Here is a 21,776-nt window from a genome sequence, read left to right as displayed (position 1 = left end):
AGCACAGGGTGGCCTGACTCCCTTGTCCCTGGCACAAGAGAAGGTGTTGGCCGATGCATTTTTCCGGGTAAAGGACAGGGGTTCAGAGCAGCCACCAGACGCAGGTGGGACTCGGGTTTGAATCCCATGTTTTCCACTCGCTGGCTTCAGTCTCCATTTCACTCCCTGTGAAGCGGGCAGTGAGGGTCCGGTGGAGTGAAATCATGCCTGGAGCGTCCAAACACCAAAGGGCACAGGGGACGGCTCACTGGGGCTGTTACAGGGCCGTCGGGGAATTAAGCCTGAGGTTTAGCATATGAGGGTCTTGGTGCCCAGCTGGGGCCAGAGATGGGACTCTGGATTGGGGGAGGGGAGTCCAGGGGATGGATGTGTTTGCAGTGTGTCAAGTTCTGAGCTTCCTGCAAAGAAGTGGATTAGGGCCCAGCTCTCCTTCCCCACTGCCTGGTCGGGCCAGGTGAAGCGGGAGGGGACCCTGTCAAAATCTCTGGTAACATACCCACGAGTGCACAGGGCCGGGTGCCCCTTTTCCTGAGGTCACCTGGCCACGACTTGAATGCATACCACCCTTTCCCCACAGATGTGAGCGTCTTCCCCAGCTGGGCTGGCCCTGCCGCTGTCGGGTCCAAGGTATCCATGCCTTCAGCACCCAGAGCAGCTGTGTTCCTCCATACACCCTTGTTCAAGAGAGAGAGAATACAGGGAAGGAGGGCAGAGAGACAGGGAGAGAGAGAATCCCAATAAGGCTCCACAGTGTCCGCACAGAGTCCAATGTGGGGCTCGAACTCAAGAACTGTGAGATCGTGACCTAAGCTGAAATCAAGAGTCAGACACTTAACCGACTGAGCCACCCAGGCGCCCCCAGGCAGCCTTGTTCTGGTGGTACCCCTCAAGCAGTCCCTTCCATGAGGCCGCGGAGTAGGGGTGACACCCCCACCCCGGGCTTCTTCTGTAGGAGGGAAAGCAGGCCCATGCAGGCAGGAGGTGGGTAGGAGGAGGGCCTCTGCAGCCTTGAGGGGCCCCTGTGTTTTGAGCTGAAATTCAGATCTCTTGGCCCGTGGAGGGCCTGGCTCCCAGCCTGGGGTGTGCTTACAGATGGCTCCACGTGGTCATCCCAGAGGAGAGGGTGACTGCCGCAGCTGGAGGGGTCCGGGCCACCTAAGAGGCGCCTTGTGTCCTGAGTATCCATGAGCTTGGAGTCATTCAGACCCAAGTCAGGATCCTGGCTCGCTCTGCAGCCGCCGGCAGGTACTTGGCCTCTCACAGTCTGAGGAGATGACATGTACAGAGTTGGACTATTAAAATAGGGTGACGTATGTGGGGGCTGTGCAATGTGGCATAATGTCACCGTCCTTCCTCGCCAAGAAAAGGGAGGAAGGGCCAGCTTTGGAAATCATTCTAATCGCCCAACACACACCGGCAGAGTTTGGAAAGGAAAATGGCTCTGAGAACGGTCAGTTTTAGGAAGACGAATTTTTCTGCAGCTCAGTAAATGTCGGGACCTGCCTCGGGGAGGATTTTTTTTTCTTTGTATTAAAAACATGTCACTTCCTAAAGGGAAGTAAGAGCAAGAAAAATATCAGGCTGGAGGGTCATGGTAGAGAGCAGGCTGGCTGTGTTCTGGATTAATCCAGGCTGGCCCCTCCCCCTGCGTGAGACCAGCTGAAATCAGGACCATATGTGGACCTAAGAGCCACGGTCAGGAGACTGGGGCATAGGAAGCAAGCGCAGGACCGTGGGGCAGGTTGTGGACTGAAGGGTCACTTTGTGAACAGCCCCCTTGCACGGAGGCCAGCCTGCCCTCACTGCTGGGAGATTCATTAATAGCTCCCTGCTGATGACAGCAGAAGCATGTTTATTATAAAACCATCTCAAAATAGAGAAAAGCACAAAAAAGGGAAAAAAAAAAGATCATCCATAATTCTACCACCCACAGATTACTCTTCTCAATATTTTGGTGTTTGCCCTTTCAGTATTTGTTATGTGTGAGTTTGTTTTACATTTGTTATTCTAAAACTGGGATTACTGGACATACTTCTTTGGAGGGAGCCTGTTTTTCCCCCACTTAGTATAGCATGAGACGTTTCCACGTTCTTAAGTATTCTTCTAGGGTGGCTCTGTCGGTTAAGCGTCCAACTTCAGCTCAGTTCATGAGTTTAAGCTCCACATCGGGCTCTGTGTTGACAGCTTAGAGCCTGGAGCCTGTTTCAGATTCTGTGTCTCCCTCTCTCTGTGCCCCTCCCTTGCTCGTACTCGTCTCTCTCTCTCTCTCTCAAAAATAAATAAATATTTTTTAAAAATTAACAAAAGAATTTTAGAAGGTAAGAGCTACATAGTATTTTATCATCTGTTTAATTTATTTAAGCCATCTCCAAGTTATAATAGAGTTTGACAATTTTTTACTCCTACGGCCAACATCCTGGGAAGAAACATAGGTGTATTTCCATGATTATCTTCTTAGAAGAAATGTCTAGAAGGTGAATTCTGGACTAAAGGGTTTGCACATGTTGAAGCCTTTTGATGTATATTGCCAAACTGGCCTCCTGGAGGCTCTTCTAATTTACATTCCCACCAACAGCTTACGAATGTTGCATGTTTTCCCAAACCCTGGCCAACTGTGGGTATTATCATACTTTTAAATCTATGCCAGTATGATAAGTTGAAAAAAAGTATGTGCATGTGTGTATCTTGTTTTAATTTAGGGTATATTTTAATGAGCAGTACAAGTCTTTGAGATTTAACTAGTTTTAATAAAGTGTGTGTAAACCTAACTGCCACCTGGTGGCAGAGTTTAGAATTGCAGGTATAGGTTAAGGAGGAAATCAACATTTTTTTGAGAGCTTCCAGATCCAGGTTGGTCCAGGGACATTATGGAATCAGCAGCTTAGGAGGAATTCTGAGCTCTGAACATTGTGAGCCAAAGGGGGGACCTGCAGAGGAGCCCGAGGCACTTTGCTCTCCTTGCATTTTGCAATAGTAATCAGCATCTATGTTGATAAGTGACTTATGGCATCTCAGACATAGGATTGACTTTGGAAGGTGTCAAGCCCTGTGCTGGGTACTGGGATGGCACAGAGATGATTCAGACCAGTCATAGTCTTTGGAGAGCTGTGGGGGGAGGGGGACCTACGCAACCAGTTTGCCATGAGATAGAGAAAAAGGAACAGTTAGGGGTCACTGTGACTTGCCGGAGATTTCGCACCACAGAACCTTTTCCTCTCTCCAAACCATGGCTTCTGTCTAAGATTCGAAGGCTTGCCCACCCCTTGACTTGTGCACAGAAACCCATCAGGCTCTCATCATCTGCTAATTACAACATCAACACTCTTCCTCTTTAGTGTTTTGACTTTTTTGACTCTTAACATTGAGCTTTTGTGACTTTCTGGTTTTCTTTACACCTTCGGCGTGCACTTTAAACATTTCTCCAAAAGTGTGATTTGGGTATATGTTACAGAGCTTAAGGTCCATGTGTTTGAACGCATGAGGAGAGCGCCAGGTTGCGAGGCCAGAGGTGCATGGAGATGATGAATTCCAGCGAGGCCGGGGAGGGGGGCGGGGGGTGCCCACCAAACCGTCAGTCAGTGACTGTGCCAGATGCTTTCCGGGGTCCTTGGACCAGCACCGATCAAGAGAGACATGGGGAAACACACAGTAAAGCAGGAAACCAGTAAACCAACAGACAGGAAATGTTCTAGGAAGAGAATGAGGCAGGGATGTACCAAGAATGCCCACAGGGGATGGGAGGGGTGCCTGGGTGGCTCAGTCGCTTAAGTGTCCGGCTTCAGCTCAGGTCATAATCTCACGGTTCGTGGGTTTGAGCCCCGCGTTGGACTCTGTGCTGACAGCTAGCTCAGATCCTGGAGCCTGCTTCAGATTCTGTGTCTCCCTCTCTCTCTGACCCTCCCCGGCTCACGCTCTCTCTGTCTCTCAAAAATAAAGGAAAAACATAAAAAAAAGAAGAGAGAGAGTGCATGCCAGGGTCCTGGGTGGGTAAAGCTGGGATGAAATCATCAGAAGGCCCTTGGGGCAGATGACGTTTGAGCTGAGACGTAAATGGTGAAAACGATGCAGAGATCTTGTGAGGCAAGTGTTCCTGGAGGGAAGAAAAGCAAGTGCACGCAGGCATGAGGTTGGGACGACCTTGGCAAGGCCACTAGCGGGCAAACAAGAAGGAAACGGTGGCCCCTGGCACCAGAGAGATCTCCGGAGCGGTGCAGAGTAGCATCTTATAGGATTGCAGGCTGACCAAGGCTCGAACCCACGAAGCCAAGGAAACTGGGCTTTGTGTTTATAGAAACCACAAGCTGCCTTGCCAAGGGCTCGGAGACGCGCCCCTCCTGAGGGAAGGAAGGACAGTCAGCTCCCACCCCGCCCCCACCTAAGCCCCTCCAACAGGCCCGGAAGCAAGTGCACTCACTGACCGCTCGCTGTGATCTCATCCATGGTCTCCTCCCGACTTCACAGATGCGGAAGCTGAGCTCAGAGGCTAACAGCACTTGGCTGAGACCCGAGGCCCACCCACCATACAAGGCCTGGCTTAGCACCCAGGCTGGGGACTCCTGTCACTCCAGCCACCCTGTGGGGTCACAGCAGCAGGTGGGGGCTCAGGACTGTCTGCACGTGAGCAGGAGGGTCCTTCTCTGACCACTCAGGGAAATAGGTTCTGGGAGTCAATGTTCTGTTTCTCATCCTCACCCCTTGGTTTTATCCCGCCCTGGCGCTCACTCCCGATTCTACCCCCATTATCAGATTGCTAAGACACTGATTTTTTTTGTTAGGGATCTCCTTAAACAAAACAAAACAAAAAGGAAAACTATGTCTAACTTAAAGAAAGAAGTCCATCTCGTAGCTACTGTTGGAAACTAGGAAGAAAAACATACCCTCCTGAGGAAAATGTGTACTTCTGTTGCCCCAGCCAGGGTCCTGTCCCTGTCAAGGAGCAGTTGAATGGATCGGGGGCTCAGCCAGAAGACCGCAGTGACGAGACCCCACCCCTGCCCCAGCAATCTCTCAGGCCTTCTGAGCCCCTGTGTCCACGTTGGCAAAAGTGTGAGGCTTGGCCTGGTGAAAACACAGCCGCTGTTAACACCAGAGGTGCTGGGGGGCAGGGCATGCAATGTGGTTCCTGGTCCCCTGGCCAGTGAGTGACTCAGGGGGCCTGACGCTGAGTGCAGGGCACCCACCCACCCAACAGCAGAGTTCAGAGGCCACAGAAGCCCTGAACGATGTGGACAGGTGTGTGTATACTGGAGACCCCTCCCCGGCTACAGGACAGAAGCTAGAGGAAGCGGGAGGCAGGTCGGAGGCGGTGGCAATAATTCGCAGATGAAGCCTGAGTCAAGACTGCCCTGATGAGGATGGAGGAAAAGAGGGCAAGTGTCAGAAATGAGAGGTGGCAGGAACTGCAGACCAGGTGCCAGGTGAGGGACCAGGACCAGAGCACCTTCATGCTTGGCAGAGCCCCGCCCCCAGGACCACCCAGGACCCATCAGAGAAGGCACTCAGGAGTCGGGGCAGGGCAGGACCTGCCTTGTGTCTCCAGAATCAGCAATGGGTCCCATCGACAGCAATGGGTCCCATCGACAGCCTGGGTCCCAGGGAAAGACTAGCTCTGAGCTGAAATGTAGCATATGAGACAGGGTCTCAGCCTGGGACCAATTTTGAAATGAAAACCTCTGTTGGACCGTGTGGAATTAATCAAGTGAACAAAAAAAAGGGGGGGAGGGGGCCACAGAGCACCACACATTCATATGCTTTCTTGCACTCTCGAAGTTCAAAAACAGCTTTGATTGTAAAAATGTAATTAGTTAAATGATTCATCTGTAATATTCCAAATTCATCTGCTTTTAGATTTCGACAACCTACATCTCATTTTCATCTGCCCCCCAGCAGTGATGCTCCCCAGCTCCCCACATTCCGGGTGGGATGAAAGGAGGCCTTCCTGAGCCCCCGATGATGGCCCCCAGATTGGAACCTCAGGGAGACCCAGCAGGGCCCAAGGGAAAGGGCCACCTCGCTGGGATTTTCCCCTCAGGGTCCCACACCAGCCCAGGGTAGGCACTCCTTGGCGCAGCCCCCCCCCCCGTCACGCCCCCACTGTTTCCCCAGAGCCCTTTCAGGCATCATATCTGGGGTTCCCAGAGGCCTGCCGTACCCTCTGTAGCATTTTGTATCTTCCTGGCAGTGGCCAGAGCCCCCAGCGCCAGATAATCAGCCTCCTCCCCACGTTCAGCTCTGGGAAAGCACTTAGCAGGACAGCCCTGTGCAGTGGGGGCAGCAGGGGGCCGTTTGTGGGGGTGCCTGAGGTGACATCTTTGCAGAGTGCCACCCTCCAAGCTGATGCTGGCTGAACCTCTTCCCGGCCTCCCCAAAGCTGTAGGGCACTTCCCCCCATTGTGTGGAAGAGCTTGTGAACCAACCTGCACCAGGTCCCCAAAGCAAACTCCGGCTTCCAGGGAAATAAGCTAGAGAAGGCAGTTACTTGGGTGCAAAGGTGGTCCGGCCAAGCTCCTTCTGAAATCAGGGACTAGACGGTGTCTTGCCCACGCGGTGGAAAGAGGCTGGGCTTTAGGACTCTGTAGACCTGGCCTCATTCTCCTTTCCCTAACCTGTCATTGGCTATTGGGGCAGCCGGGTAGGTGACCCCATGAGAGCAGTAGTGCTGGGCACACAAGCTGGGTTCAGTGAGTGACAGTTCCTGCCACCTTGACGGTCACTGGCCTCAGAAGGAGGGGCACCTGAGGTTGAAGGAGCTCCTCCTGGGCCAGTGTCCCCCTCGCACAGCACCCAGGCTGTGGCCGGAGGACAGGAGTCCTCCAGTGCCCGGGGCCGCCTGCAGCAGGTCAAGAGCGCCCTCTGGTGTGACCCCAGGTTCTGGCACCGAAGCCGGTGAGAAACTGGATGATTGTTCCTAGAGGCATCCACTTGACGGTTGGTTCTTTTCAACAACTATATACTGTGTTCTCACTACGTACGAAGACCTGTGTCTGACAATGGGATGGAATAGTGAGACAAACATCCAGGGGGTCCCCACCCCCTTAGAGATTGTGGTGACTGGGAGAGATGGTCGAAGTGCATGGGGGTTCCAACCCCACGGTGCACCGCGGTCAGGGCTGGGAAGGTACAGGTTACTGCCACCTTCTGCAACCCAGCCTGGCCTGGTGGGGGTCAGGGTCGCGGTTCTGAAGAAGGGAGGTGTGAGCCAAGGTCACAAGACAAGGGAGTGCTCACACCAAGCAAGTGGCAGAGGAATGGCCAGAGAAAGGACACAGAGAACAAGCCAAGGCTGGTGAGGGAAGGGGCAAGTAGGGAAGGAAACTCAAGAGGCCGGTGACCCTTAAGCACTCGGCGTCTTTGAGCCAATTGGCTGCCTCCCCAGGGCCCACGAAGTGGAGGGAATCAGCAATGGCGTCCAACATGGGAAGGATGGGAGGTACACAAAACTTGGCAGACCCATCAGGCTGCCCAGGAAGCAGTGAGTTCCCCGTCGCTGGAGGTGTGCAAGGGCGGCACACCCACTTCTCAGGAGGGGCGTCTAAGGAGAGGCTGGTCTTCCCACGAGGGGGCTGTTCTACCAAGAGGGCCTCTTTGGGGACAGGGTGAGGACAGCTTGGGGAGGCCAGTGTGGGGGTGCTTACCAGGCGCTGGTAACGCCAGAGGGGGATGTTGCAGTGGGGAACACGCAGGATTCAGGCCGGAGGGTCAGGCTCGTGAGCATGCCGGCCTCCCCTACGCCTCAGTTTCCTCACCTGAGAGATGGGATAAATAAGGCAAGGGGGTTGTCTTTTAGCTCCGCCCCATTTCCTTAGCTCTGGCCCCGAGGAGCTGGTCCAGTGCACGCCGGTTATCCATTGAACCCACTTTCCTCCGGCGCCCAAGCTCCGGGCAGGGCACTGGCACCTGCAGGCGGCCATTCCGTCCACACCAAACACCTCCTTTCCAGAGGAGGAAATAGGCTGGGCTCCGGGGATGTTAGGCGGCTCGCTCCTCGGTCTTCAGGGAGGGGGTGTAGCAAGGACCTCCCGCTCCTTTACCATGCAGGAAGGCCGGGCATGAGGAGGCGGGGGCAGGGAGGCCAGTGGAGGCCGGTACAGGAGAGAGGCCGCCAAGTCCTCAGCAGGGGCAGGTGGGGGACTGGAGAGAGGACCGCAGTTTGGAGAACCGGTTCAGAGCTGGAAATGCAGGCTCACGCACTCGCTGATGCCTTCCTTCTGTGGTCCAGCCACAGGGAATGGTAAGGCCGGGGCTGAACGGGGGCGGGGGCACATGCCCCACTTAAAGGGCATCCCCCTGCCCCCGTTCAGCCCATGCACGCTAATCATTATCACAGCTTCCAATATTTCAAGAGAAGTTGGAAATCCAAATTGTGCCCCAAACCTCTGGATTCTCAAGGGTCCCAAGCAATTCATTCCCAGCGGGTGATAATCGTCTTGTCTGGAAACTGCCGAGGCACCACCCGCTCTGGTCCAGCGACTGGAGAGGCTGGAAAGTCAAACCCGAGTTGAGGCGGGGAGGAAGCAGACTTGGGCTGAGGAGCAGGAGGCCAGCGCGGAGTCACCAGGGATCCCTCAGCTGCTCGGTCCCCCTAGGTCCCCACCCCGGCACCGTCTGCCACCACAATGGGCCTGTCTACTACTTCCAGTGCCTTCCACGAGGCCCATGTGCCTGAGCCAGAGATGCCAGCCCAGAGGCCGCTCAGGCGGACACAGCCCAACCCACTGGCCCATCTTCCATTGTCCCACGTGCAGTGGGAGTCTGGGCTCTTGACTCACTTCACCCCGCCCAGGAACGATTTTCTCTGATACCTGACAGGATAATCATGTAGGCGGCTGATGTGTAATTTAAGCAGGTATTTGGGGATCAGTTCAAAGGCACAGCACCCCTCTCCTGGCCACGATGTATAATATGGACATGTGTGTAATTGCTTCCAGGACACAGGAGGTACACGGGATGCCTTGTCCCCAAAATAGAAGCCAGCTAGCTTCCCGGCCTCACAGGATCGTAGAGCTGAAAGGGACCCAGGAGATTTTCTTTTTAAGTGTATTTCTTTATTTAGAGACAGAGAGGGAGGGAGGGTGAGAGAGAATCACAAGCAGGCTCCAAGCTGTCAGCGCAGAGCCCCACACGGGGCTTGAACTCACGAACCATTAGATCATGACCTGAGCCGAAATCCAGAGTCAGACGCTTAACTGATGGAGCCACCGGGGCGCCCCGACCCAGGAGACCTTCTAAGCCAAGGGATACAAACCTAGATGCCTCTACAGAGCCGATGGGTCTCCTGGACTGGGCGGTGGGCCACGCAGGGAGCCCTGAGGGGGGTGTGGAGCCTGCGGCCCTCCGGGAGCTCTTGACTCAGCTGCTTTTGCCTGGCATGCAGACCCCGGGCTGCACCGCCTTCCAGTTTTTCTAGAAAAGCACAAACTCTGAATGTTTATGTGAAACATCGCCATGTTTAAATGTTGCAAGTAATTCAGTGAGTTTGGCTTTGGCGTTGGTTTTGGTGTTCTAGCTGTGCAGACCAAGCCAAAGCTGGCTGCAGGCCTGCTCTCTACCACACAGCCCAGGGTGGGGATGGGTGGCAGCTGGGGCAGCCCCCTAACCTCAGCAGGTTCCTAGAGCCCTGCCCAGCTGGAGTCTTTGTGGCCTGCTGGCTTGGGATGCAATTTACTGGGGACTCTACAGAATGCCCCAGATCCTGGGAAGAGGTCCCTGGGGAGGAACCAGCTACAGCCAAGCTGGACCCCAAAAAGTGAGGGTCCTCTCTTTCCCTAGGGCATAATTCGAGTCTGGGAAATGGCGACACCCGCACAGTCTTGCTGTGGTCCATGTGTGTGAGGAGCCTGGTCTGAGAAATCAGAACCACATGGTGCTGACCCGCCCCGAGGGGCCTGCCCACCCACTCTAATGAGGGAGCCTTCACACAGGAATGTGCATGTCCCAGGCCTCGGACCCCAGGCCCCAGCAGCCTTGTAATTTGATGAATTGTCAACATCTGGGCCATAATTACTGGTCCCGGGACTGATAATCCTGGTAAGCCCCCTCATCCAGGGGCCCCGTCCTGGCGCAATTTGGAGGCTCTGTTCCCTGACGGGAGCCATCCAGATGAGTTACAACCAGCAAGCGAGACAGACTCCCAGTCCAGCTGGTCTGAGCCTTTGCTTCTTGTCTGCATCTAAACACGCTGGTTTAGTGATTTCAGTTCAGCTCGGCCGATAACGCTGGCACATTGGGGGTCGTGAGGCACAGCTAATGGAGAGGAACAGAGCCGCCCCCACACACTGGGGTAAACAGCGGCCTTTGCATCAGGGTCCCCGGGAGTGAGGCACATTGACGTACCAGCCATGGAGCCAGCAAACTCCACGTCCCAAACTTATTTCACTAAGAAACCTTCCCTCCTTTGGCACTCTTGTTAATGTTTCTCAAAAAATGGCTCTGTGGAACTCTGCTTAGGAAATCTGTTCAGTGGTGGGAGGGAGCAGACCCACAAAGGCATAGCCGGAGAGACCGCACGAGGTCACTCCGCAGGCCTGCCCCTCCGAGGGCCAATGCAGACCCCACTCCTGTGTCAGCTCACCTACAGGGTCTCATGTCTTTGGTGGGTCTGCGGAGTGGAGACAGACCCGGGACTCACCTTGAATTTGTCATCTGCGAGGAGAATGTGTTCTCCATTTTACAGATGAGGAAACTGAGGGTCCGGGACTCTCAGGTCCCTGAGCGAGGCAAGGGCCCAGGCCAGCACACAGCCCGGGGTTTCTGTCTGCCCCTCACACGTCCGGAAAGCGTCCCGGCTCCCTGCTGATGTGCACGGGCAAGAGTGGTTTAAAGCAGAGCCGAGCCTTGTAAACAGCTGCAGCGTTTGGTGGAGGCCAGAAGGTGTTGAAAACCTCTGGTGAATTCCATGGCTTTGATCAGGCAGGAGCGAGAGCTGGGGGGAACCAAGTGCCTGTGGGTGCCGCGCTCTGGCGTCTGACCCTCAGGATCACCTGTTCTGTGGAAACTGAGGCTCAGAGAGAGGGTTCTGCTCGCGGGCTGCCCCTGGTGCTCTCCTTCCCGCTCCTCTGGTGAGCGACGCCCCCATCTGCAGCAGGGGCGGGCTGCGGGATGGAATCAGACCCCTGCCCCCAAGGACTCTGCTGTCCCGGACTGCTCAGCCCCCCAGATGGCCCTGTGCCGTCGGCCAGGACACTCAGCCTGGACCCTGCCCCACCGTAGACCCGCCTGACCACGCCCTCCACCGCATGCTGTCCTTGGCTTCCTTCAGACCAACCCCTGGCCCTTCCCTGCAGTATTTCTCCTCCATCTAAGAGCACCCAGAGCTAGGCTTGGGCTTCCCTCCAGCCACATAGACGGTCCACACAGCCTCCCAGGGAGTCTGGGAACACTGCCCTCCCAGAGACCTCAGGGCAGAATGGTAGCTCAGACAGGTCTTGCAGAAAAGAAACCTATTTCACAACCTGTAACCCAGTGTTTCTCAAACTTACTTGGCCGGTGAACCCCTTCCCCGGGCAAGCCTCTTAACGTGCTCTGTAGGACAGTGTTCCCTGGGATGCCAGTTTGAGCAAGGCAGTACGTAGTACATACTACGGGCAGGGCCTGTCCTCTGGGTTCACAGCCCAGGGCCCCGCCTTCCCCAGGACAAGAGAGATCAGTTCACGCACCAAAGCCAGGCCGTTTCCTTCCTCTGCCCCACTGAGGCCCCTCCTCAGTGACTCCCAGTGACCACTGGTCCCCCGGCAGCCTCTCTGAGGGTCGGCTGTTTCCCCAGAGAGCTCAGGGGTTCAGGCACAGCTTTGCTGCCTAGATGTCATCAGAGATGAGCCCCGAGCCACAGGCACAGACCAGGCCCGCGGCTCGGGTCAGCTCCATCCCCAGGGCCTGCCTGGCACCATCCGCTCTACAAATCCGCACACGTGGGGTTTCTGTGTTCGCCCCGGGAATCTGCTCACCATCGCTCAACCACCGGCTCCAATCCCAGGTTCCCTTTAGCTGCGTGGTGGGCATTTCCAAGAGCACAGCTCAGGCCACGCCCTCGGGCTTTGATTTCTCAGCAACGACAAAAATTCGTGGACTTCTTTTGAAAACGCTGAGTCCTGGGAACCAAGAGCTCTGCGATCCCAGATAGAGGCAGGGCCGTAGGGAGGAAAGTTGGGTTTTTCCACTTCTGGGCTTTCTCACACGCCAGAAAGAGGCTGTGGGGGACCACCGGGAATAATCTTGGAGTTGAAAGAGGGCAGAATCCCTCCCGGGAGATGGGAGACCAAGGTCACTCTCAAGAAGAGACAGCGAGGTCTGGCCGTTGGAACACTTTCAGAGACAGCCAGCTAGAGGAGAGCCCCGCTGCGGGGTCCAAGCCCAGGGAAGACCCCAGGCCCCCTTCTGCAGCACACTCGCCTAGAAAAGCCAGCCGTCTACAGCTCTGTGTGGCTTATGTCACCCCAGCAGACATCCTGGAACCAGGTCTGGGGACTCAGCGAGGGCCCAGCCCTGGGAAGGGCCAAACCAGGACATATGCTCAATGCCCAGCATGGGGGCAGGGGGCCTTTGGGCATCAGACCAGGAGGTCTGGACGTTATCCTTCAGGAGTGGGGCTGCCCCGAGGGACTCAGGCAGGAGAACAGGCTTGCATTCTAGAAAGTTCTCCAGGGCACTGCCTGGGAGACACTACAGGTATTAGGGAAAGGCCATGGGGACGATGCTCGGGTCTCAGGTGTATGTGGGAGGGCTTTCCTGGGATGCGGGGACGAGGGCTATGACGTGTCTCAGGGCGCCAGGGACCAAATTCCCCAGAAACAGAAAGACAGATGGACCCACAGAGGTATGCCGTGCAACCCATAGAGGGCTTTAAAATAAGAAGGGCAGGGGCAAGACTGCTTTCCGAAGGGTCACGTAGACACTGGTGCCCATGGTGCTCCCTGGGGGAGGAGCTGGGGAGAAGGGAAGGTTTGCTTTGTCCTGTCTCCTTCTGCACAGTTTGTAAGCTTCGCCCGGTGCACGTAGCACCTTTTCAGCAGAACCCCACCCCCAACCCACACACTCTCACACACACTCACACACACACACACACACACACACACACACATGGGTCAGCGAGGCAGGGAGGCCTGCTCCAGATGATGAGGCCCAGGGTCCCCAGCGGCATGTGGGAAAGCTTGCATTTGATCCCAGGTGGGTGTGAATCCAGATCCACCTCCTCTGCCGGCCCCACATGCCTCCTGGAGCTCGGCCACAAGCCAAGCATCCTTCTGGAAGGATGGGGAGCCAGCTCTGTGGCAACAGGCTAGGGGGAATGCTGCTTCTCCTTGGGGAGGCTCCCAGGAGGGCCATTTGAGCTGGACCTTGAAGGGTGCTTAGGGGCTCTCCTGGTGGAGGCTGAGTGGAGGAAAATGGGAAAGCACAGCTTGGGGCCAGGAAACAGCATGGCATGTGAAAGGGCGTGGGCCTCGAGGGCCCCAGAGGAACCCATGAGACTAATGGAGCACCTCTTTCCAAACCCCAAGAGCTGGCAGGAGGTTGTGGTGTGGCAGAGTTTGGGAGGAAATGGGACAAAGCCAGGGCAGAAAGAGCCCTGCTGGGGAGAACAGGTAATGAGGATGCTGAGGCTCAGAGAGATTGACTGGTCCTCCCAGGGTCACACAGCAAGTGTGTTTGTCTGATCCAGCACTCTCTCTGGTAGAGGGTTAGGGTGGAAGAGGGTCCAGAGAGCTCTGCCCAGAGAGGGTCTGTTCAGTGGGGGAGACCAACGTACCAGGAACCGCAGAAGGAAGGCAAGACCTGTGAGGCTCTGTCCTAGGTCCCCTGGGACAACCATCTGTCAACCCTGCTGTCCCGTGCTGCAGGAGAGGGAACACTGCGTGGCTCAGGTTCTACAGCTGCAGGATGGAGCTCTGGTGCCTGCTTACCAGGGCGGCAGTGAGGACAGACACCAGGAAAGGTGACACGACTCCATGGAGCCTGTACTGAGGACCATCGGAGCATTCCTAGACTCGCCCTGGAGAGCCTCTGCTCTGTGGCCCCATGAGGCGGGGTCCCTGTCTCCCTTGGACCAGCCCTGCACTGTGTCCCAGCCCTTGTCAGGGGCACCTTGAACGCCTCCTGCTGCCGCCGGCGAATTGGCCGTGAGACCCGCTGTATCCCCCTTCCCAGCCCGCGAAGAGGAAAGAGATTAACTTAGCTTTAACTGCACCTTTGTCTCTTTTTAATTTCATCTGCGTTACGAGTTTTTTTTAATGCTTGTTTTATTTATTTATTGAGAGACAACGCGCACATGAGTAGGGGGAGGGGCAAGGCAGGCTCTGCGCTGACTCAGCACTGGATCCCACAAATGGCGAGATCATGCCCTGAGCCGTAATCAGGAGTTGAATGCTCAAACGACTGAGCAGGCGCCCCTGCATTATGGACTTTTTAATCCCTGCAGACCAATGGAGAGGTGCTGCGTTTGGGCTCAGTTGAGCAGGGTGCGCACAAGGCCTGGGCACAGTCTGTGATGGCAGCCACACTGGCCAAGCTGGCGGGAGGGAGCAGGGAGCTGGGAACAGGGGCATGCCAGGGCACCAGACGGGGGGCAGTGACCAGGAATCCAGGCGAGGCCCCTGCAAGCGGCTTGAGCACCCAGAGGACATAGAACCGGAAAGCCATCCTGGGCTCCAGCCCTGCCCTGGCTGCCTGGCCTTGGGCAAGGTTTTTCCTTCACTGGGACTCAGTTTCCCCCTCTGTAAGACACGGATGATCACACCTGCCTTAAGGACTTGGCTGTGGTGAAACAGGCTGAGTAGGGGACCATGAAGAGCCCCCAGAAGAGACCCAGGGTGGGACAGGTCCCTGTGTGTGCTGTGACAGCAGAAGGGGCCGGGCCTCAGTGAGGCCTCGCAGGGCCTGAGCGTGGGGCAGGGAGGGGAGATGCAGGGCCCAGTATGAGCAGACTGGGGAGAAGAGGCCTCAGGCGTGCGGACCAGGGGTCAGGACGCTGGGGCCAGCCGGAGATGACAGCTGGGGCAGTTCCTGGTGAGCCTCAGCGACTGGGGTTGGGGATGACCACCTGATTGGGAGCCCCCCAGAGCCTGGACCCCCAAGACTTTGGAATGGCCCCACTCCCCATCTCCTCGGATTCCAAAACCCCTAAGACATTGCCCCGCAGTCCAGAACCTCAGCTGACCTTGAGGCGGGGGGCCAGAACCACTTAAGAGAAATTTTCAGAATTGCCCTGGTTACGGGGCACCTGGGTGGCTCAGTCACTTAAGCGTCCAGCTTCGGCTCAGGTCATGATCTCGAGGTTCGCGAGTTCAAACCCCGCATCAGGCTCTGATGCACTGCTTCAGTGCTGGAGCCTGCTTCAGACTCTGTGTGTGTCTCTCTCTCTCTCTGTCCCTCCCCTGCACATGCTCTGTCTCTCTCTCTCTCTCTCTCAAAAATAAATAAACTTTTAAAAAAATTTAAAAAGAAAGAAAGAAAATGTGCCACGTGTGGGGACAAATGGCCTGATTCTGGAAAGTGAGGAAGCCTGGAGGGCTTCGTGGAGAAGGAGGTGACCGAGCTAAAGGTGACACACAAAGGTGTGCCAGAAGGCAGGCGATGTGTACAACGGCTCGGGAGCGGAGCTGCCTAGAACGTCGGCTGGGGTCAAGGAGGAGGTGTCTCTGAGAATGAGGCAGTGGCAGGGAGGAGAGGGGTTGACAGAGACCGGGTGGATCCGGTTCGTGGCACTGCCCTTGGATCCTTTTACATGCCCACAAGGCGGTGGAGCTAGCGAGCCTCTCTGAGAGGGCAGTGGGTCCCCAGGTGGAGGGCGCCCATGGGGGGCGCTGTGCAGCGGTCACTGACCCTCTGCACTCTGCGGCCTCTGGGATGTCCCTGCCCTTGGGACCTAACCTTGTGCTGTTTGGCTTCTCTCGGCCTTGACTTTTGCCTATGAAGGCCACAACAGTACAGGGAACTGAAAGAACTTTCAGGACTCTTCTAGTCTTGTCTTACTTAGCCTGTTGGGCTGCTCTAACAACGCGCCTTGGACTGGGTGACTTAGAAACAACAGAAATCTTCTCACCGTCCTGGAGGCTGGACGTCTGAGATCCGCATGCTGGCGTGGCCGGGTTCTGGCGGGGGCCCTCCTCCAGGCTGCAGGCCACCATCTCCTCGCTGTGTCCCCACGTGGCGGACGAGGACCCGAGCAGCTGTCTGGAGCCTCTTTTATAAAGGCTCATATCCCATTTGTGAGGCTCCGCCCCTCATGACCTCATCGCCTCCCTAAAGACCCCTCCTAATGTCATCACTCTGGGGGTTAGTTTCAACACATGAATTTGTGGATGGGGGGGACATATTCAGTCCCTTCCAAGTTCCATAGGACAGAACTCAGGTCACACCAGCTGGAAGGAAACACCGCTGACAAAGGCAAATGTGCAGGGGTGGGTGGTTTCAGCTTCAGACCCTTCGCCCCGTTTTCCTCACTGTCTCTCGGCTCTGACTTCTCTGTTGGCTCTTTCTCAAGCCACATGGTCCTCTCAGGAGCTCCAGCCTTAGCCCCACGAGGAGCAAAGACCCTCTCTCCCCTGAAGTGCCACCATTCAAAGCCCCAGACAGGACGTTCATCCCTGATCCGATCCCCCTGGTGGAGGGAATGTGACCACATGCCCACACGCCGTCTGAGCGGATGGGGGTGGTTCTGGAGAAGTGGGGCTCTCTTGTCAGAAGAGGGGATTCTGGGCACCAGATACCCAGGCACCCCCACCCCAGGTCTGCGTGAGAGGTCCTCAGACCCATGGGCTCGTGCCGGGTTTTGGTCTTTGATACTCAGTAGTGCCTCTGGGTCATAAAACACACAGGAGATGCCTTTCCAATGTGTAACCTCTGCTCTCTGTCTCTCTCATTTCCAGGGGCCACTGGGTCTGGATGGCAAGCCTGTAAGTGATGACAGGGCAGTTCTAGGTGGTCCTGGGACAGGGCCCACTGTGGGGCTGCGAATGATGGGCTGCCAGAGGGAGGGGGGCGCTGGGACCTGGCTCAGCAAGGAGAGAAGCCACTGGGGCAGCAGACTTACGTTCGAATCTGGTGCATTACCTGGGCAACCTCGGGGAGGCCTCTTCACCTCCCAAGCCCGAGGCTCTGTCAGATGGGCCCGTGAGCCCTCCCCACATTAACCGTCCCCACATGCTGGGAACGTAGAGAGGTGCGGATGGCACCATCCTGACGTCTTCTCAGCCTTCGAGGCGCATGAGCCCCTCCTCGCCAGCCCAGGCACAGGCGTCCCCAGGCACGGTCTCAAGGCTTCAGCGGTCAGCGCTGGGCTGGTGCGTTCTCGACATGCGGGCCTGAGCCTGTGGTCCATGGGCGTCTTCAGCAGAATAAGTAAGCTGCACAGGGAGAGGACACGATCCAATAAATAAGTGGATGTGGATGGATAGGTAGGTGGGTGGATGGATGGATGGATGGATGGTCAGGAATAAATGGATGGATGGATGAATGGAGGGAAGGAAGGAAGGAAGGAAGGAAAGAAGGAAGGAAGCTGGTTGACTGGATGGATGACTGGTTGACTGGATGGATGGATGGACAGATGGATGACTGTATGGATGGATGGATGAGTGGATGGATGGATGGATGGACAGGAATAGATGGATGGATAGATAAATGGAAGGAAGGGAGGGAGGGAGGGAGGCCTGGCTGACTGGATGATGGATGGATGACTGGATGGATAGATGGACAAATCGACTGATGAACGGTTGGTGGAAGAACAGATGGATGGATAGATAAACCGGGTTGATGAACAGGTGGATGGATGAGTGGATGACATGAAGGAAGGATGGGTGGTTGGAAAGACAGTCAGAGGAGGTAATGAGTCAGTAATTGTACCACCAGTCGGATGCATGAGGGACAGCACATGTGCCCCTACCTGAGCTGAGAGGTGCTGGCGACCCTCAAGTCCCCTGTCTCCCTCATGCAGGGGACTGCAGTGTGGGGCTTCCTTGGGGCCAGCAAGCGCGGCCCTTGTTAAAAGCCGACAGATGTGTGTGTTTACCCACTCGGCTACCCCCAGCTTGCTCAGCCCCACAGGCCCTCTGCCCCCAACGCCTTGGGGCAGCCGGGAGGAGAGCCAGCACAACCCTCCCACATGCCTGTTCTTTCTCCACCTTTGTTCTCCAGGGACTTCCAGGCCCCAAAGGGGAAAAGGTAAGTGATACCGGAGGCTGTCCAGATGCGGATGTGATAAAGGATGCCAGAAACCTGTCTCCAAACCCCGGCTCCAGCGTGTGGCCTTGGGCACATCACATCCTCTCCTAGAGCCTCAGTTTCCCCATCTGTAAAGTGGGGCTAATAGTACCCCCCTCCAAATGGTTACAAAGCTTATTTATATTTAACAATCTAAAGTGCCCAGGGGGTTAAATTCTCCCAACACCAGAGCATGATGAAGCTCAAAGCTCAGTCTGCCCAGAATGAGGCGTTTCCAAAGCAGGTAAGTATTCATGAAAAGGGGAGCACTGGAAGAGCCTGGGGCAGGGGGTGAACAGTCCCTGTAGGTGGAATTCTTTGTGAGCAGTGCACCCCCACCCCAGGAGCACGGACGGCAGAGAGCTGCCCCTGTGATCTTTCCAGCCCCTTGTGAGAAAGGCTTTTCTGGCATTTGGCGCTGTCACAGCAGACCCCTGGAGGGCTGGGACCTCCAAGTGTCTCAGAAGGGAGGGCGAGAGAGGGGAGACCTGTGTGTCCCACAGTGGGATCGGCGCAGGGAGGGACCAGGGCACACCTAGGTGTGGCGGGATGCTTCTGGGGAATGGCTGGGCGGAGCTGGGCCATATCTGCCCCAGCCCCCCGCTGTGACACCCCCACCGACATAAGGAAGGGCGGCCAGGGCTCCAGTCCACCATCAGCTGTGCTCTGCAGGGCGCAGGACCTGGCTCTCAGAGCGTCAGGTTAGCACTGGGACTCCACCGCCAGCCGTGTGGCTTTGGACACACTGGCCTCAGTCTCTCCATCTGGGGGAAGACCGCACGAGGTAGCAGTCCGAGTGTTCTTGGTAAACGGTGAGGCATCCGTGCAGCTGACAGGTGCCGGGATTTCCTTCCCACGGGCTCTGGCTGAATGAGGAAGGCGAGGTGTTGAAACCAGAGAGAAATTGGTGTCTTGGCCTCTATCACTTCCTAATGTACTGCCCCAAAACTTGGTGACTTAAAACCATTATTCAGGTAATTATCAACACTCGCTGTTCTGAGGTTCCAGGATCCCGGGGCCGGCGGGGGGGGGGGTGGTCAGAGCAGCTGGTGCCTGCTCCCACCGTGTCTAGGGGACTGGCAACAGACAACAGAGTGCCCGGTGCCATGCCCTGGATGTGCTAGCTGTGTGACCTCGGGCAGGTGACTTAGCCTCTCTATGCCTCAGTTTCCTCATTGGAAACGGAGATAGAAATAGAGCCTGCCTGTTATGTTTGTTAGAATTCAGTGAGACCATGTGCATAAAGCACGGGGCACGGCGTAAACGCTCAGAACATCGGATTAAGTAATCTAGTAGCAGTGATCGGTCTTCCTGTTGTTTTGTTCCCAGGGTGCACCAGGAGACTTCGGCCCTCGGGTAAGAATGGAGCCAGACCCTCTCACTCACCCCTACACAGTTTGTTTTGTTTTATAATAAGGCATACCTAGCATTACTTCCGGATCCCTTATTCCTTATCACAGAAAACGGTGCCCACGGTCTCTGCCCACAGTCTGTCCTTCTGTGCGGTTTCCTGTAAGTGGCCATGGCTGGAAGCCCCGGGCCCTGGTCTGGCTGAGGTCACAGATGGGTGTCTTTAGCAGACAGACATCCCAGTCATGCTTATCACCGTGATGGACGGGGGGCCGGGTTGGGAGGGGGACAGCGGGGCTAGCACCAGCCCCAGACCGGAGACTAACCTTCCTGCGGGTCACTGTCACCCCAGAAAGTGGTTCTGCCACTTATAAGCCAAGTAACCATGAGCAACTCAGTTTCCCCTCTGAGACTCAGTTTCTCGAACTGTGAGGAGGGGGTGGTGACGGACCCTACCCCAAGCTGCTGTGGCAAAGATTTCATCGTAGACATGAGAGTTGAGCTCCTAGGACCCAGCCTGGGGACTAGTAGGTCCCCTGGCCCTCCAGGTCCCCGGAGCCCAAGGGACTCAGAAGTGCTTCCTGCTGCACTCGGGGTCTCTTCAACAAAGCAGAGTGGAGACCCCAGGTGGATCTCGGCAGAGGGTCACTTACATGGCCCTGAATGCGTGCCCCCACCATTCCGGCCACAACCAGGGCGAGGCAGTGTCGTGGTGGGTTCCCACTTGCTGTCAAGAAGGTTAGGGGTGGAGGTCGTAGCCGGTGAGCAAGTTCCCCCCCAGGCAGCCTCTGCAAGCAGTGGGGACAGGCAGGGATGGAGCGGGAGCGGGTAGGGAGAGGTGGCAGGGTGGAAAGAAGAGGCAGCTTGGCGCCAAGTGTGGGCTGGGCCCCAATTCCTCCAGCCTCACAGCTCTGAGCCTGGTTTGTGCAACAAGGGCCCATGTCACAGGCGGTCGTGAGCATGCGTGAGACCCCAGGACAAAGCCTGTTCTGTGCTGAGCCTTTTTAGTGCAAGGGCAGGCCCCCCGAAAGCTGGCAAGGTGGCCCCGAAGTCAAAGAAAGGGCACCCATGTGGAGCTTTGCGGCTGCCGAGAAAACTCCTTTGACCTGCTTGCTGATGGGTGTGTGAGAGCTGGTCTTCTAAATGGGGATGCCTGCTCTCCATCGGACCCGAGCTCACCCCAGCCCGGGGGGTCATGGAAGAGAGATTCTTTCCAAAGCCCTCCCTTCACCCTTTATGGGAACATGTCCCAATGTTCCTGCCACTTCTGGAACAGCCTCCACCCTTGAAAGTTCTGTGGCTTAAAATGAAAATGTGCCATGGTCCCTCAGGACCCCCTGGGTTGCCGGGGGGAGGGGATCTCTCGTCACGGGCAGAGGCTGTTGGGCCTCGAGTCCCAAAGGTCCAAGGTGATGGCACCCCATGGCCACAGTTGATGCAGCTATTGGCCAGGAGCTCGGCTGGTGAGGGCCTCTGTGCATCAGGGCTCTCCCAGCATGGTGGTGGGCTACCTAGAGGGGCACCCCCAAACTAGCATCCCAGGAGGCCGGACGCGTAATGGCCGGGCCAGTTAAAAGCTACATCTGGAATGGACGCGGTATCACTTCCACTGTATATTATCGGTCCCATCGGTCACGGGGCCCAACCGCAGTCAAGGTGGGGGGAAAGGGGAACAGGCCCCAGCTCCTGATGGGGGGGCGGTGGGGCACTGCAAGGCGCCTGCGGGATGGGCACGAGCGGCCATCTTTGTGGAGAACGTTGTCAGCCTCTCCCAGTCGCTCGGCTGGGTGGAGCGGCTTTGCCTCCAGAAACAGCTTTTCCTGAATCTCCCTCTGCCTTCCTGACCACACAACCCGTTTGCTGACTAGATGGTTTTCCCACGGCTCAATCCGGGCTTTATAAGTAGAGACCATCAGCCCTACAGTCGCCGCATCTTCAAGGTAGCCTGGCCCCGTGGTGGGTCCATGCCTGCTGGTTTGCGTGTTCCCTTGCCTCACCCCTGCGTTTCCAGGGTTAGACCTCAGCCATCTGGTCCCAGGGCGCACACAAGGCAGTTGGCCAGACTCTGCCCCAAGTAGCTCAAGGGAGGAGCCTAAAAACCTGTCCCAGGGTCTCCTCAACTGTCTAAACCCATTTTCCACCCCAACAAGTAGAGTCCAGACCAGTAGTGCCCATCGTAGGGCTCTTGAGCTGTGAAAGGAACAGTGAGGTGTCTTTGAATTCTTCCTGATACAGCA

The 21,776-nt window shown here is 56.3% G+C and overlaps 1 protein-coding gene across 1 annotated transcript in view; it reads left to right on the top strand.

Moving 5' to 3' along the window:
- COL23A1 (collagen type XXIII alpha 1 chain) overlaps positions 1 to 21,776 on the top strand; it is a 301,907-nt gene that overhangs the window by 258,678 nt on the left and 21,453 nt on the right. Inside the window, exons 5-7 of the mRNA XM_029941143.1 lie at positions 16,860 to 16,886; positions 18,124 to 18,150; positions 19,519 to 19,545. Of these exons, the coding sequence (XP_029797003.1) occupies positions 16,860 to 16,886; positions 18,124 to 18,150; positions 19,519 to 19,545 (81 nt within the window). The remainder of the gene's footprint in view (positions 1 to 16,859; positions 16,887 to 18,123; positions 18,151 to 19,518; positions 19,546 to 21,776) is intronic.

The sequence above is a fragment of the Suricata suricatta genome, chromosome 6 (genome assembly GCF_006229205.1).
Source record: "Suricata suricatta isolate VVHF042 chromosome 6, meerkat_22Aug2017_6uvM2_HiC, whole genome shotgun sequence".
Taxonomy (NCBI): Eukaryota; Metazoa; Chordata; class Mammalia; order Carnivora; family Herpestidae; genus Suricata; species Suricata suricatta.
Note: the sequence above shows the minus strand (reverse complement) of the source record. Positions and strands in the feature narration are given on the sequence as shown.